At 34.0% G+C, this 17,105-nt stretch overlaps 1 protein-coding gene across 6 annotated transcripts in view; it reads right to left on the bottom strand.

The window, feature by feature from the left end:
- Positions 1-2,754: 2,754 nt before the first annotated feature.
- LOC143255631 (alpha-actinin-like) overlaps positions 2,755-17,105 on the bottom strand; it is a 110,774-nt gene continuing 96,423 nt past the window's right edge. For 3 of the 6 annotated variants that reach the window (XM_076511629.1, XM_076511639.1, XM_076511621.1), the window contains exons 21-24: positions 14,427-14,495; positions 10,376-10,534; positions 9,950-10,108; positions 2,755-3,380 (exon numbers count right to left, since the gene is read on the bottom strand). In XM_076511629.1, coding sequence (XP_076367744.1) covers positions 3,324-3,380; positions 9,950-10,108; positions 10,376-10,534; positions 14,427-14,495 — 444 coding nt within the window. In that variant the 3' untranslated portion in view covers positions 2,755-3,323. Of the gene's footprint in view, positions 3,397-9,949; positions 10,109-10,375; positions 10,535-14,426; positions 14,496-17,105 lie in introns of all 6 variants that reach the window. The other 3 variants (XM_076511604.1, XM_076511612.1, XM_076511597.1) reach the window with 1 other exon arrangement.

Raw genomic sequence — 17,105 nt, forward strand, 5'->3', positions numbered from 1 at the left:
TTATTTAAATCTTAAAATCACAGACCTGTAATGTATTCATGGTTACAGTACGTATGGAACAGAGTTTTGTTGCAACAGAAAGTGAACCACAGACTTTCAGAAGCAACATTCAAGATGTTAACCTATCCAGTCTTTAGTTATGAATAAGAATTTTAAAAATGTGAGGTATCTTTTTTCTAACATGAACGACAAAATATGTGTTACTGTAAAAGCTTATGACAATTGATTTTAATGATTTACTATACAAACGAACTGTCAAATAAATCGATGAAATAGCTTTTTCTATATAACATACATAGAAGTCCTTAGCAGTGATTAGTGGGATTGTGATATTGGTAGTATTTTTGTTTGTGTAGGATATGTAATAAGGAACTTTATGAACTAAAGCAATTTGACATATAATTAGCTTAGAAAAAAGCTGTTTAAAAAGCCAGTGTAGTTCATTAATACAAAAGAGACTGAAAAGAAAAATCAGTTAGTGCAAAGTAGCTCTTTCATGTTCTTTGATGACATAATATGAACAACCATTCAAATGGAATACATATTAGTGAATTACCTGTAGAATATTACACAAAAATTACTTATTAAAAATTCTAAAAGTGTATTTACTTATCTAGATTTTCGTTATGTTAATACAAACCTAAACCATTATTTGACAAGTCTGTGTGTATATTCACTTATAACTGGTGACGCATTGTTCTGCTTGTCACCAAACCTGGAATATACTCCTAGGTATCCCCAGGGAGTGACCTACAAGGGCTGGTGTTCAGTTCTTGCATTCCTCTGTCCTCCTCCTGCATTGAAGTGATTGTTATGTCAACTAATATGTCTACCAGAGACATGATATACAAAAGAAGTATAATTTATATTATTCTGAGTAAGTTAAATTTAGATATACTGCTTGGCTTTGTGAACTAAAAATGTTAATAAATTATAATCTATAACATTATGACTGCCAAATACTTGTTTTTTAAGTAATGACAAGGAAGTCTCAGATTTGGCTGAAGTTTAAAAGTAAGTTGAATAAGCAAAAGGATAACTAAACCAAGCAATAAAAATGCCCAAACATTATAGAGGAAACTGATGATTTTGTCTAATAAAAATAACTTGATTATTTCATGCAATTATGAAAACAAAGAATATGATGACCAAGATATGCAAATAATAGATCTGTGTGCAGTTCTGATATCAATTAGCAGTGTGGAATCATAGTGAAAGTAGACAGCTATTACAATGGAACTATTTTATATGAAATGTGATGAATAGGTTTACTAAGCCTAAAATGGATGATAATCTCAAGAAACTCCTATGTTCCAAAATTTTTTTAAAACTTGACTAAAACATAGTAGGAGTCAATAATTTATTAAGCCTATTTTAATTTTATATTTTATAATAGCATGTTATAGTTTTTTTAGTGTTCAACTCCACATTTTGCATTGCAGTCCCACCAAAATTTGAATAAAAAAACAACATACATTTGCATTAATTTTTTTCAAACACAAAAAAGTTACAACAATGTGTATCAAATGGCACCATTGTATGTCCATTAAGACAATATGTCTTGAGGAATCATCCTCAAATTCCCCTAGAGGTATTACGTGGATCTCCTTCCTTTCAAAACCTTTTTGGGTTTTCAGATTCATGACTTTTTAAGTGTCACACTTCAAAATTCTCTATTTGACTGAGAAATACAGAAACAACAAGATAAAAGAAACTGCATTTTGTACATTTACTCTGTTCTTTGGATATGCTAAACAAAACAACTGTAAACTTAAATATTTTGGAATAAAACTAGGTTTTATATCAGTGATTATCTTGATGTGATCTTGTTCATGTTAATAATAAATATACAGTAGTTCAAATATCTTAGATTCATCACAGTGATGTGTGTGATTTCATCAGTCAAAAATGGCATCACTGTTGTCTTTTAGCTCATTTATAAATTAAATAATATTTCTGTATATTTTACTAAAGTTATTGTGAAAAAATGTGGTAAATAAGCAGAAACTGAATTTAATGTGAAACTCACCTAACACGATATTGTTTGGTGTTTTCTTTATAATCAGGGAATGACTTTAACCTGTATGAACAATTTTAGAATTGACGCATGAAATAAAACGTATAGGAAAATTGATTAAAGTACTTCATATGTTTCATGATTCTTTTAATTAAATTTATTTTTTATATGTGCTTTGGTTAAAAAGCATCCTTAAAAACTGCAAAACAAAATATTTCTCCTGGAGCCTTTACACGTTATATCTAATATATTTGTTCAAAATTCCAGCAAAGCTACACAAGTCTTTCTGTGCATAATATCTTCAGCTTTGAACTAATAGACTAGAGGGAAGAAAACTTGTCTAAGTTTGTCAGGGAGATTAGTGGAACATGCCTATCACTTTTATAACATACACATGGTCCAAACTGTGAAGTATTTTTTGAAGGAGTGGGTAACGAACCATAAAATTGCAGACTCAATCTCCAAGTGCCTTAATTACAAGGTCACACTCAGCCCACTATTAGACTATTTTTGTATGCATTACATTATTAAAACTATTGGTTTATGACATGATAAATTAATATATGAACAGTACAGTTTGAATATTTCTGTACTGTTCATATATTAATTTATCAAGTCATACTCCAATATATTTTAATATATAGCTAGGTTACTTACACCTAGTCATAAACCCCTATGACAGGCTTATAATAATTCATCAGACCAGTTTTCTGAATAATGAACACAAGGTTAAAATATCAAGCCAAATTATTATTTAATGACCATCACAAATTGCTTTACACAAACAATATTTCTGATACATACACTCTAATTTGGAATATAGTGTTTCATTTATCTGAAGAACTAAAATGTGGCCTTGATAACAGGAAAGAAAAAGTCCTTTTATACAGATTTTTTAGCAATATTAAGCGATCTCTTAGGAGTCTGGAACTCGCTGGTTCCATAACTTAGACCATTACAGAAAACACTTTGGTATTGACTGCTGATTAAGGTACAATACCACATATTTGATACAAAAATCATAATCTGCTAATCATTCAGAATTATACATGCTTAATAATATGAACAGTTTTCAAAACAAACAAAACTGACATAAAGGCAGAGACAATCCACTGATGCTAGGTTTGTTTTGCAAGATCTCTGAAACAAATTGCAATATAGGACATTTTTGTTGAATAAAGGCACATCCTATTTAATCCAAACAGAATTCTAATGACAGACTAGAGATCACTCTCTCCATAGAGTGCAGTAGAAAAGGACATGTAATCCAGAGCCCCAGGTTCTGCCCCTGTCCCAATGTGAGGAGTCATCCGCTGAATACAGTACTCAGCCTGGTCTGGAGGAAGCTCCCTACGAAGTTCATCTGCTAAAATATATGGCTATGAAAAAACAAAACAAGAACACAAGTGTAAGAAATATGATCTTTTTTTTACAGTAAAAAAAAAAAAATGTCAGTACCCATGCACTAAAACAAATTAAAATATTCAACACCATTAAAAATCTTGCATGTTGATAGCACATGTATGTAGCTTTGTGAAGTTGATATATTTATGTATAGTTATTACTGAATTACACTATTATAATATAACAAATTGGAAAAACAAAGGCAGTATGAAAACATAAATTCAAATGAATGTCATACTTTTGGTTTCCGTGAATACTAGTTTTTGAAATGACCTATTTAACAAAGAAAATGTATTGGTACTTTAAATATAAATTTCCATTTACAGGATATTAGACATTTTTATAGATGTCATTACCTCTACAAAACTGAAATCCTGCTACATCAATTATAACATAGTCAATCAAAGTGACATGAACAAGTGATATTACAAAAGTTGGTTGGTTGTTTTGGTATTTCATGTCACAAAGCAGCTACGCTATCTGCACCAAACATCTGGTAAAAAGTTAAAATTAAATTTAGTAAAATTAATAAAAGAAAATTAACATAAAACAAAACAAAGTTTAAAACATAAATAGCATAAAGCCAATGTTTACATCTAGTCTAAAGCATTAAGAAAAAAACTTCAGTAATACAAGTTACAGAGGACTTTCTGTAGCATAACTGTAATAATCATAACTTGCCAGGATGATTAACAGGAAGTATAAACAGCAGTGTTGGTCACCTGAAGTTGGCCTTTCCAGTCTTGGTTTTGAGTTATTTGACATTATGGTCATTCTCTAAATTCAAATCGAACAAGATGGACTGTGATGCTTAAAATGGAACCACATTAAAAAAGGTATAATGTATAAACTAAAAAAAACAACTTAAATAGCATTAAAGAGATTAATGGCCTTTAAAAAACTAAAAACATTTCCAAGGTGGACAGTGTCACCACTGCCAATAACGCGGTCTAACATTAAGGAAAAATCTTGGAACAAAACATGTTTAAAATGGTGCCGTCGTTGAGAATCATAACGATGGCAAGACAGTAAAGTGTAGCTTACTGCAACCTGAGTTCAGTTGCAGATAAAAGAAAATGATGAGTTAAGAAACTGACCAATGTGTAGTCTAGTTAGATCAACTTCCTCTTTCCAATCCTTACAGAGGAAAGATGGCCAAAGTCCAATATAGGGTTTTATTTGGAAAAGCTTGTTTTTACGTTGCTCACTCCAAGTTGACTGCCAGCTGGCACATAACCGAGCCTTGAATACAGGACCACAGTCCATGTATGGAATAGGCACAGCAGTGATAGTGCCAGAGCAGATAGATTTAGCTGAGGTGTCAGCAAGCTTGTTCCTACAAATACCAATGTGGCCCAGTATCCAGAAAAACTGGATAGAAATGGATGTTAAAGAGAAATGGGCCAGGTGGTTTTTAATATCGGCTAGAACAGGATGTGAACTAACATGAAGCATTCCAGGGCCAGTGGAGAACTAAGCAAGTCAGTATAAATAGAACAGTTTGAGTACTGCTTAGTTTCTATGTGATCCAGGGCAAGAGAAATAGCATATGGTTCAGCAGTGAACACAGAAGCTGCAGAGGCAGTTCTGCGTGCAACCACCAAACCACAACAAACCATGTCAGAGCTCACACAGTCACCTGATTTCGAACCGTGTGTATAAATAGGAATGGAAGGATGGTTCGAATGATGTTCAGCATGTTGCAGACAGTATTTCCAATCAGGAGTGTCTGCTTTCCTCAGATGACTTAAAGAGAAGTAACATTTGGGGACTGTAAGAAGCCATGGTGGGATGGGTTGACCAGTGAATACAGCAACGTTATCCAACTGTGCCTGGGTACGAAGGCCAAAAGGAACAATAGCGGATCATCTGTTCCGAAAAAGTATGGCCCTACGAGGAAGATAAACACAACCCCAGGTGGGATGCTTTGGTAAGGAACAAAAATTCAAAGCATATAGTAAAGACAGTTGCAAATGGCAGAGGTACAGAGAAGGTTCATGAGACTCTGTGTACAAGCTCTGGTGCAGAGCTGAAGTCCTTGATGATGAACAGGGTCCATCATCTTTAAGCCTTAGGTCTTGGCAGAGCCATAGCTCAGTGATCAGTAGTAGCGTTTCGATTGAATAAGACCACGATATTTCTGTAGCACAGAACATCAATCTGCTCCCCAAGTGGTGGAAGAGCTGACACGGAGGATGTTAAGTGCTACTGTACATTTGACCCACAGCTGCTTGATATGTGGTATATCTTACTGTCAAAGATAAGCCCTGAGATCTTTCTCTCAGGGACCAGAAGCAGCACAACTTCACCAATATGGAGTTCAGGATCAGGGTGAATACCCCGTTGGTGGCAAAAGTGCATGCAAACAGTTTTAGAAAGAGAGAAGTTAAAGATGTTTGCTGTGGTCCACTTCAGTAGACAACTGAGGGCTGTTTGCAGCTGCAGCTCAATATACCTTGTGTTCGACGACTGATATGAGATGTGAGAGTCATCGACATAGAGCCCGTTTACAATGGTAAGAAGGTGTTGTTCAGTGATGACATTAATTTTTATACTGAAAAGTGTGACACTCAAAACACAGCCCTGAGGGGCTCCAAGTTCCTGTAGAAAAGAACACAAAAGTGTCGAACCCACACAAACTTGGAATCTTCTGTCCATTGAAAATTTTTTAATAAGAATGGGCAACTGGCCACATTACCCATGTATATTGAGGTCGCACATAATGCCACACCCCCATGTTGTATCATAAGCCTTCTCAATGTCAAAGAATATTCATACAAGATGTCACTGTCTGAGAAAGGCTTCTCTGCTTGACATTTCAAATTTAATCAGATGGTCCACTGCAGAGCGCTGTCGTCGGAACCCACATGAGCTGGGTGAGAGGAGGTTGTTTGATTCAAGGAACCAAACGAGAGGAGCATTCACCATTCTCTCTAAGATCTTACAGTGATAGCTCATCAAAGCAATGGGATACTTTGAAGGAATCTTGGGATCCTTTTCAGACTTAGAGAAAGGTAAGATAATAGCCTGGTGCTAGGCAGCAGGAAAAACATTCTCCTGCCAGCTCCAGTTAAAAACAATCAGAAGAATAACAAGAGAAGCTGTAGATAGATAGAGCAGCATTTCATAGTGTACATCATCAGGTCCAACCGATGTATTGCCAGACATATGAAGAGCCATTTTCAGTTCCACCAATGTAAAGGGACAATTATAGTAATAGAGACAATCTGCCCAAGTTTTGATGGCTAAGAAGGTGGAGAAAGAAACAGAAGTGCTAGATACCTGACAAAAGCTTTCACCTAGAGTATCAGCAATGGTCTGGGTATCAGCCACTTCCTGGCCATCAGAAAGCAAGATCGAGAGGGAGACAGAATTGTATTGTCCACTACCTTCCGAATCTTGTCCCATATGGTTTTGGAACTGGTATTAGAAGATATGCTAGATGTGAACTTAATCCAAGATTCTTTCTGGCTTTGATGTCTTACCCACTGAGCATGTTCATGGGCCTGCTGGAAAGTGATGAGGTGCAAGAGTGTTGAATACCTATGAAAAGTATCCCAGGTCCATTTTTGAGCTTTCCGTGTCATGTGGCAGGCAGAATTCCACCACGGATGAGGATATTGTGGAAAACATGTAGATGTTTTAGGAATGCACTGAGCAGCTGCTTGTACAATACAGTCAGTTACTGCTGCCACACACTTGTCTACTGATGGCTTATTGACGATTGCAGGATCAAGTTCTGTGAGAGCAGTGAAAGAGGACCAGTTTACTTGATCCAGCTTCCACCGAGGTACGTGGGGGTGGGTAGCATTGACCATAGCCAGTCTCTCTTACAATTATAGGAAAATGATCATTGCCTCGTGAATTATTGTCAACCCTCCAAGAAAGATGTGAGAATAGTGAAGGGAGACAAACTGAGAGATCAATAGCAGTAAACGACTTGCTAGGTGAATGAAAATAAGTAGAAGAACCAGTATTGAAATGAGAAAGGTTGTGATCAGAGAGCATATGCTCTATGGAGTTACCCCTCCTATCAATATCAGCACTTCCCCAAAGGGGATGATGTCCATTAAAGTCCCCCAGAATTAAAAAGGAAGATGGCAACTGTTCAATTAGAGCATCAAGAACTGACTGATCATAGGTCTCTCCAGGCAACAGCTAGAGAGAACAAACAGTGATGGTATGACCCAAGGAAACACAGATGGCTACAGCCTCCACAGGTGTGTTGAGTAGCAAAGACAGAGTTGGGCACATGCTGATCAACCAAGAGTGCCACCCCTTCATGCACTCGTCCATCACACAGCCTGTAATTTCTATACAAAGAAACCTGCCAACAAATGACTGTATCAGCAGGTTTCAGAAATGTTTCCTGTAAGGAAAGACATAAAGGATGGTAGGAAGCAATCAGTGTTTTGATGTCATCCAGATTACAACATACACTTCGACAGTTCCATTGTATCAAGGTGGCCATTTTTATTTATCTGTAGGAGGTAAAAAGGCTTTTCATTTGCTTTCAAAACAATTCTTTTGGAGGCAGAGAGAGATCTGTCTGCACTCTTACTGTAATAGTGGAATGGAGTGCAGCAGCATACGTCCGAGATGAAATTGTGGGCAGCAACTTTTGAGCCTCAGGATAACTAATGTTATGAATTGTTTTTAAATGCTGCACCTCATTTTCTTCCAACCATTTAGGGCAAGAATGAAAGTGAGATGGATGAGAGCCATTGCAATTGTTGCAATGAGGGTCCATTTCACAATTATAGGCATTGTGGTCCTTGCCACTGCAACGAGCACACATTAAGGAACCACTGACACTGGAAACATTGGAGAGGGTTTGAGATGTATGGCCATACACTGCAATTAAGATAACCTGCCTTGATGGTGGCAGGTGGATGTGGTGTTGTAAATGTCAGAATGAGGACACTGGTCGGCATTGTAATTCCATCTTTGAATGTGGAGATACGCTTCACTGCAGAAACTCCTTTGGTGGAGAAACCAGCAAGAATCTCTGACTCAGGGATGTTTTTCAAATCCCTCTCAATAATAACTCCTCATGATGAATTCAAAGTAGCATGAGGTGTAACCTCAACAGGTATACCCCCAATATCCTTTGAATGCAAGAGGAGTTCACTGTGTTGAGATGTGGATGTTTCCACCAATATGTCACCAGATCGAAGCTTCTTTATTGACTTTGGAGATCCAGCAAGTCCCTCTAGTCCTTCTGAATGAAAAAGAGAGATATTGTTTTCTAAAGCTTTGTCTGAAAGAGAACGTAGTATAATAAAATGAGGTACAACAGGTGTTACAGATGTTGAGGATTGCTGCTCAGAACCTTAAAGACGTGGTAATTTATCTATGGACTTTTTTTCATTATTTTGTTTAAGTTTTTATTAAGGAGGATCTATAATAAAAAAAAGGAATATTTTGGTGTCCACTGTCCCCACCTACCATGGAGCCCTACGTGGGGATGTACTAGAATGTCAAACAAGGACACTGCAGCAATGCCAGGGTTTCGTGAGCACTATACCCAAACACCAGCATCAGATAAAATGTCCAAAACACTTGTTGAGGACATCCAACATTGGTAATTGGTTGACCCTAGCCCAAGTGGACCTGGAATTCAAGGCCAAAGATCCAGGGTCACCACGGACGGCAAATACATGGGTGGATGTTTAGATCTCAGAGTAGGTAAAATGAAAAAACAATTCTGTGTCCCACAGCAATTCAGTTCAGTTCAAAACTGATTTGAATTCCATGTACAGGAATCCACACCGAGGAATATTACAGAAGGAAAAACATTTTAAAATCTTAACTTATTTTAACACACTAATAGATATCATGCATCAGCTTATATGGCTTTAAAAAATTTCTCTAAGGTCCAATTTTTGACAGACACTAGAACTAACACAAGAAGGAGTTTTAGAGACAAATATCATTTGGTTCTAGAAAAAATAAGTATATCTTCCTTGGGGTTTACTAATTGATGTTTGAATATGTTCCACTTCATTACAATGAAATTGGATCTTTGAAACGTAACTTTGAAAAGCTAAGAGGTTTTGTAACCGAGTTATTTAAGATTTTATTGTTTAGAATAGTTAAGAAATGTTTCTTTAAAATGCGATTTTCTGTCACATGTAATTTTGATTTCAATAAACTACAGATGTGTACCAACTTTACCATGATTATCACTGAATCATATAAAAAATATATAAAACAGCAATTTTAAGTGATGTAAGAGACCAAGTCCATAAAAAAGTTAGAAAACAAAGGGTTAAACAAATAGCACAACTTATTTTAAACTAACAGAAACAAAATAATCAATAACTGAGAAAAACATAGTGAACAATCTTAACTCAGTGCCATAGGTAACTTTTTCTATACTTATTTTCAACAAGTTATAAAAATATGCTGATAAAAAGTAATAAAAAATTGAAATTTTTATTAATAAAATCTGTAATTCCAGATAAAAATATCAATTATGTAATCTTGTAAAGGTTATAAAAAGAAATCTGTTATTTTATCACAAACCTTATCTCCTGCCAAAATACGAAAAGAATCTATAATCTGCTCTGCTGTATCTCTGTCAGTATTTTCTCTAGTCATAAAATCAAGGAAAGCATCAAAATGCACATAACCTGTGTTGTTTGGGTCCACACTGTTAAGGATTCTTTTGAATTCAGCATCGCTCTTTATATGTTAGGAAAATATAATAAATAAATTAAGAAATGATTTGAAAATACATTAACAAAATCGAAAGAAGTATATAAATAACTAGCATTTTAAAAAGAAAATTGTACATGAATGTGTTAAAACGTTTTTGAATCATGAGAATAAGTTCTATAATTTCTGGTGTTTCTCCTTCTTAAAATATTTTCAGTATGTTATTATACCATTTTTTATCTATATTTATTACAGTGAGACAAGGTTCATACTATTAAAAACAAGTTTTCTTACTTGTTTGTCATTTCTTATGTTGAAACCTAAACTGACAAGACAAGATTTGAATTCCTCTGGTTGGAGACGGCCTGATCGATCCTTATCAAAATGGTTAAAGGAACTTCTGCATTCATTCAATTGCTCCTGGGTAATTCCCTTTGAGTCTCGAGTAAGGATCTATTGAAAATTCTCATCAATCACAATTTGTTTATAGACATCAATTTTTATCGAAACCTATCTTCTAAAATGGTGAGAGTATTTAGTCTATGCTGAATTGACATAGACTTCATTTACCTGATTTTTCTAAAACAAGGTGCTGAAGCCTCTTTAGGAATGGAACAAGCATTCACAGTAAATTTCAAGAAATGATACTTTAACAATTTCAATTTCAGGACAAAAAACAAGAACCTGCAGATTTACAGCATCTTACTTAACCATATTTTCCCAAACACAGCCAGAATTCTGCTTAGCTATATATTTAACAATAAGAACTTTTATACTTTACTTTAAAAATTAAGATTTATAACTCAAAAGTTATATTTTCTTACATTGAAAATAGATTTCTGACAAGTACTTATTCCACTCACATAAAGCTATTATCATTCAGTGCTGCTCTTTTATTTGCAAAATTTTTCATGTCGTAAGCCTTTCACTCCCATGTACCCCTCAGTTCACATGGTGTGACTGATTCATGCATACAGATTTTCAGGAGACAAACTTCCACCAACACATACACCCTACAAATGTGTGACTTGTTTTACTCCCACTATGCTATTCTACCTAACTATCACTTTGAGTTTAGGCAGAAACCTAAGCACTAGTGAACAGTGGGAAGGCATTTTTTAGTGTAGGAAAATTATAACTTCCAACAAGGTACATTACTTCCACTCACGTACATAGCTAGAATCTTACATTCAATATGTGAAGGGACTTGGGGGCAAGGTAGAAGGATCCTTTGAAAACATCTGTATGATACCCTCATGAAGGAACCCTCTAATAAGAGGATAGTATGTGGATATATCTCTACCTGGTATACTCTTTGCCCAGATGTGGAAAAGGTGAGATAGATCCAGGCAGACAAATCGAAGAAGCAAATCTCAGTTTGAGAGAAAATGATTGGACAGTGATCCTAAAAACAGTATATAATATTTCTCCAAGATGAATGAAATATGTATAAAAGAAAAGATGACACATGTCCTAAGGCTAGGATGTGGTGGACCATACAAAGCAAGTCTACTGCATCAAAAACTTGACCACTTGGAACCAACAATCATATAAAGCTAGGACAAGGATCATACAGCAAGTCAAATAGAATCCAAAACTCAACTGCTGGGAACTAACATCCACATAGGGGTAAGAACTTCAAGTTCAGCCAATCTGAGGAAGAAATTTCTACTATTGATTGAAGAACAGAGTACATGTGATCAGAGCAAAATACATAGATGTCTCATTCTTACCAAACAAACTGAACCATTCAAGCACAGTGACATCCTCAGCACAAAGACACTGAGGATTAGTGCAAGATAAAGAAGTAGAACAACCAACAAGTGCACCTACAACAAGTCAGTGCATCCGAGGTGAAACAAGAGAGGAATGTACAGAGAAAAAATAAAAAGTGCAATGGGTGACCATAAAACTTATTTTGAAAAGCAGACCAAATCTATTTATTCAATCTGAGGAATGACAGGAATGTGCAGCAATCTCCTCCTACTTTACCCATAAAGTCCATAGGTCAGTATGGTCTGGAATATGCATATTTATGAAGCAAATGTATTGTGAAGAATAACCTGCAGGGGATCTTATGGATTACACTATTTCTAGCATATGGAATAGCAAAGAACAGTGTGCATTTAGTGGCCATGGAAATTATGAAAGTGAAATAAACATGGCCTTAAAATGTGGATTTGAGTACAAATCTAAGTGATTGAATTATACCTAGATTGGCACAACTTGCCACAGAGTGGGATCCAAATTGAAACATGGGACAAGCCCTTGAAAATATTCATAATGAAAGAAGAAAAACTAATGTCTGAAGAATGACAACAAGTGGAAGCCACTAACCTGAGGAGGAAGAAACAACAACACAATGCAGATAGTGAGAGATGAAAGTATGCAGAGCAGTCCACATGCTCGCTTGAAGAATTTCCTACATAAAATGACACAGATTAGACAACAGGTAACACTGAACTGGTAAGAATCAAAGAAAACAGATTATGAACAAAATATAGTTGCCAAGGTATGAATAGACAGGAAAAGTTATGACAGAAGGACAGTGAAGTCTACCTGGATCAGACCTGGAAAAGAAGTGGGAAAAGGAAGGATGGAATATTGATGAGAAGGAGCATTTACCCTTCTCAGCCACCAGAGGTTTGGGTAAAAGAGAAGATAAGAGGAATGGGTACATAGTACATGAAATGCTGAAAGCAAACAAATCTGACCAACAATATCTAGAGACTAAAATAAGGGGAAATGCATTTTAAGGGATAAATAAAACATGAAACAAAGAGACAAAGGTTCAAACAGAGAAAAGCAGAGTGGTGAAGCACAACATTAGCATCCCACACCAGAAAAGGCTGCATGCTGTGAAGGGTGACTAATCTGGAAGGAACGTGACAAGGTATGGGAGGCAAAAACTTTAGTGCCAGGATAATGAAAAGTGTGGGATAAGGCTGCCCAATAACCCATGATTGATGAGAGCAAAGAACCCTGATAAAATAACCAAGTGAGAAAACCTGTAATAAGAGGAAGAGTAGGACAAGCAGGGAAGAACCCTTGACCCAAAGACCAATGGCAGGATTAAGTATACGAGACAAAGGTTTCTGTAGAAGGAATGGGGTGCTGGGAAGATGCATATGTGGAGAAGATTGGATCTGGAGCAGACCTGAAAACCCACAACTGTGCCATCCTGTAAGGGGCAATCAGAAACTGATATGAAGTGTATGGTACAAAACAATCTTTGAAAGAGTTGGATAAGGAGGATCAACCTGAAGGAATCTGTTAAGAAAATAACTAATATATCATACTAACATTCTGAATGTGAGTCCACAAAAGCAGTGACATAGCCTTTGACTCACATCAGCAGGGTTAAAGTGGTCATTTTTTGCAAGCACTTTATGGTTTTTGAGTGAAAAAGTAGTAAAAAATATGGAAATCAGGCTTTGCAGAAATAAAAAGTATTATACTATTCTACATGAATAAAAAATAAATATCAAGCTATTATAAAACAATATTAAAAGTAACAGGTAAGTAAAATCTGTACAGCAAAAACTGTACTGTAAATGTTTTGAAAACTGATGACCTTCTTCATCAATAGGTAAGAATTAAGCAATATTTGTTAGTAGAAACTGTTAGTACAACTTGCAGTGTTTTATTATACCCATTAATGAAGTACTCTGTTGGCTTTCAAAATGTCTGCAGGACAGTTCTTAGTTTACAGACTTTTAATGACTAGTGAATTTCTATAAGTTTTATGAAAGTTACATAGATTTGTCTGAAAATGTTTATTTGGTTACAAATAGGAAATGTGCAAGAAATGCTGTGAAAATGTTTAAATATTCAGAGAGACCAAATAATAAATTTAATACATAAACTCAGACTTTAACACAATAACTGACTTTCTTGCCTTATTAGTTTTGGAAGTCTTATGTTATTATGGATCTTGTCATAAATAACAGTTTGGTTCCTTAATAAGTTCTCAGAAAAGGACATTTTTGAGATACAAAATGTTTTTCCTTGGCTAAGTGCTAACACTGGCACCTGAAAGTGTTAAATAATCTATTGAAGAAAGCATTCAGAAAATTTATATGAATACTATGTTTGGTATCTCTTCTGACTGAGTGTTTGATTTTTCTACTTTAAAACAGGATCTTTACAAACATATAAGGTCAGGATTTCTCATTTTCAACTAATAATTTAGTACATAACTTAGATTAATTGGCTGAAAGTCTTTTGTGCAATTTATTATGCATCAATAATGTCAAAAACAATGAATTACAAAAAGGATTTATAACATGTTTCATTCTATGTAGCAGTTAGTCTTATTTCAAATCTATTTTAAGTGTAAACTTACCTGGTTCTCAACTTCATTAATATTTCGGTGAATAGCAGTTAAAAGTTGTTCCCAACCAACACGAAGTGTCTAATTTTGGAAAACATTTTCAAGAATTAATTGCTTTTCAAAAAGTATATAAGGTACTTATAATTAAAAGCAATTATATGTTTATTTTAATAACTTCAGGCAACCTTATTGATTTAAATCCCCCTGTATATTGTTTAACACACTTATCAGAAAGGTATATGCATATGAAATTCAATATTTAATTAGCCCCTCTGATACTTCAAATCTATTCAAAAATATTTGTAAATAGAAAAAAGACCATGTAACCCCTTGTACTTGTTTAAAGGTCTTTATACTTGATACTCTTAACTTTCATTATAGTGTGTATATCTTCACAAAATTTGGCAGAATATCAGTATACATTATAAGCCTTTCACATATAAAATACCATATTTTTTTTAGAGAAGTACCTTTTAATAAAATGAAAAAAGGTATGCCTACAAGTATCTACATGCAAAGTTTCATATCAAGATTAAAAATATTTGTCATCTCAAAAATCTCAAATTTCATTTGCACAATCTCTAAAACCTACTAAATTAATTTGAAATCAAAATAAATCTAAATTACCCTTTTTTACTTTCTAGAATGACTTCAAGTTATAACATGAAACTACATTTTTTTATCCTAAATATCTTCGAGCTTATAACAACATACATCTATTTATACTTAAATTTTATTGTTTTATTGCCCTTTGAACCACATCTTATAGGGTCCATACAAACACAAGTTGAAAACAATCAAGGAGTTTTTCCAGGTCATTTTCAAGAACAATGAAGTGAATAATTTTAAACAAAAAATGACTTGCAGAATCTATTAAGTGCATTAACTCCTATATAGTATAACGAGCAAATATGGGCATTTTATATAAATTAAATATTTTAAAATGTCTAAATTTGAATGATTCTGTTCAATAAACTGCTTCAGTGTCTTTAAATTTTATTTTCTGAGCAACTGTAACTTAAACTCAATGTCATCATTTAGACTCTGTTAAGTGTTCCTTTTGTTATTGGCTGTTCTTGTTCTGTTCTATCAGCATCTTTTGCAAATTCTTTAACCTTTTTCTGAATTCTGATTTTTTTTATTTTTAATTCTTCTACTTCATAAAGTACAGATTTTTCTCTGCAAGTTCCTCCTTTCATTTTCACTTTCTCCAAGTAATTCACGTAATGCTGCCTTGCAGCAGCTGTAAATGCCAAAAGTGGTTTAAAGAATTCCACATCCTGTATTCTTTCAACTGACAGAACAAAGAATTAACTGTGACTATGAACAACCACTAATTCTAATAAAAGTTGAAAATTACTTGATAAACATAGAGTTCATGTTATGCTATTGTACTACATTATCTATTAGCTCTGCTCATATTCATGCCTCATGAAACATTCTTATTATACTATTAATTATTTTAACTAATCTCACCTTAACAAGCCTAAAGAAATCATTATTTTTACATTTCAGTTAGCTTTACAATAATAAGGATGAAAAACAAAAATAAAGTACTTGGGTCTTTCTTTTTTTTGCTATTAACTGTGAATGATATTTAACCTTACTTTTTTATACTAATGGTAGTAATGCACTGAATAATTTTTATTTAATTAAATAATGGACTAAAGAATATAGAACAATAATATGCCAATATCAAACAACTTCCCTAACTGTCACAATTTGTCTAACTTTCTAACTTTGCAACAAGAGCTGTTACAAATTCAACCAAGCTAGTCATTATCTTTCGTGTGGGAATGAACTTTGTACTAACAGAGAAAGTGGCAATTCTCTGTTAAGAAAACAATGTAATCTAGTTACGTCATTTCACAGATGAAAATCTTGGCTTTCTAATGGGTTATACATAATATAGGATTAAGAGTAAGAAAGAAATATTAACAAATCCTGAAAAAAGGGGATGTGGCAAGAAGGGTCTGATTTTCTAATTGATGGCTCTATAACCAAACAAGATTGAAGACTATAAAAAGTAATGACAATTTTATAGTGAGTAATTTACATTAAATTTCATAGTTACTCCAAGGGTGATGAATAAAAGAGAAGAGGGGATGCCTAGAGAAAATATTCATATTTCTCACACTAGGGGAAATTCACAATTTTTTCAAAATATTACCTGATAAAATTAAGAATGTAAAACCTGTATACTATTAAAATATGGATTATTAGCTATGATTTTGTGCAATGATTACTGGTTTTAATTAATTTGTTAATGTAAGTCACTAAAACCTTGTGATATTTACAATTAAAGTTGCTTATAGCAATAGATTTAAATGCATATTAGTTAATAAGAAAATTCCAATTGTGAAAGTAATGTTATAAAAAAGTAAAGCTTTAAAGAAAATATAGTATTTAACCACAATTCGACTCAAATTAGTATCATGATTTAAAAATAAACACTAAAAAGTTCATAACTTTTATACAATTCCATAAATTTATATACTCATAACAGAAAATGAGATACAAAACCAGGCTAATTTGAAATGCTGATTGAAACTCTGAAAGCAGCACTGTTTAAAGTTATAACAAAATATTTTGTAAATAAATAAAAAGTAGCCTATAAATACTAACAATAAATAAAACAATATGAATCTGTCTTATATAATAAACAACTGCTTTTAACTGTGGTTTTATTTT

Source organism: Tachypleus tridentatus, chromosome 1, assembly GCF_004210375.1.
Source record: "Tachypleus tridentatus isolate NWPU-2018 chromosome 1, ASM421037v1, whole genome shotgun sequence".
In the NCBI taxonomy this organism is placed as follows: Eukaryota; Metazoa; Arthropoda; class Merostomata; order Xiphosura; family Limulidae; genus Tachypleus; species Tachypleus tridentatus.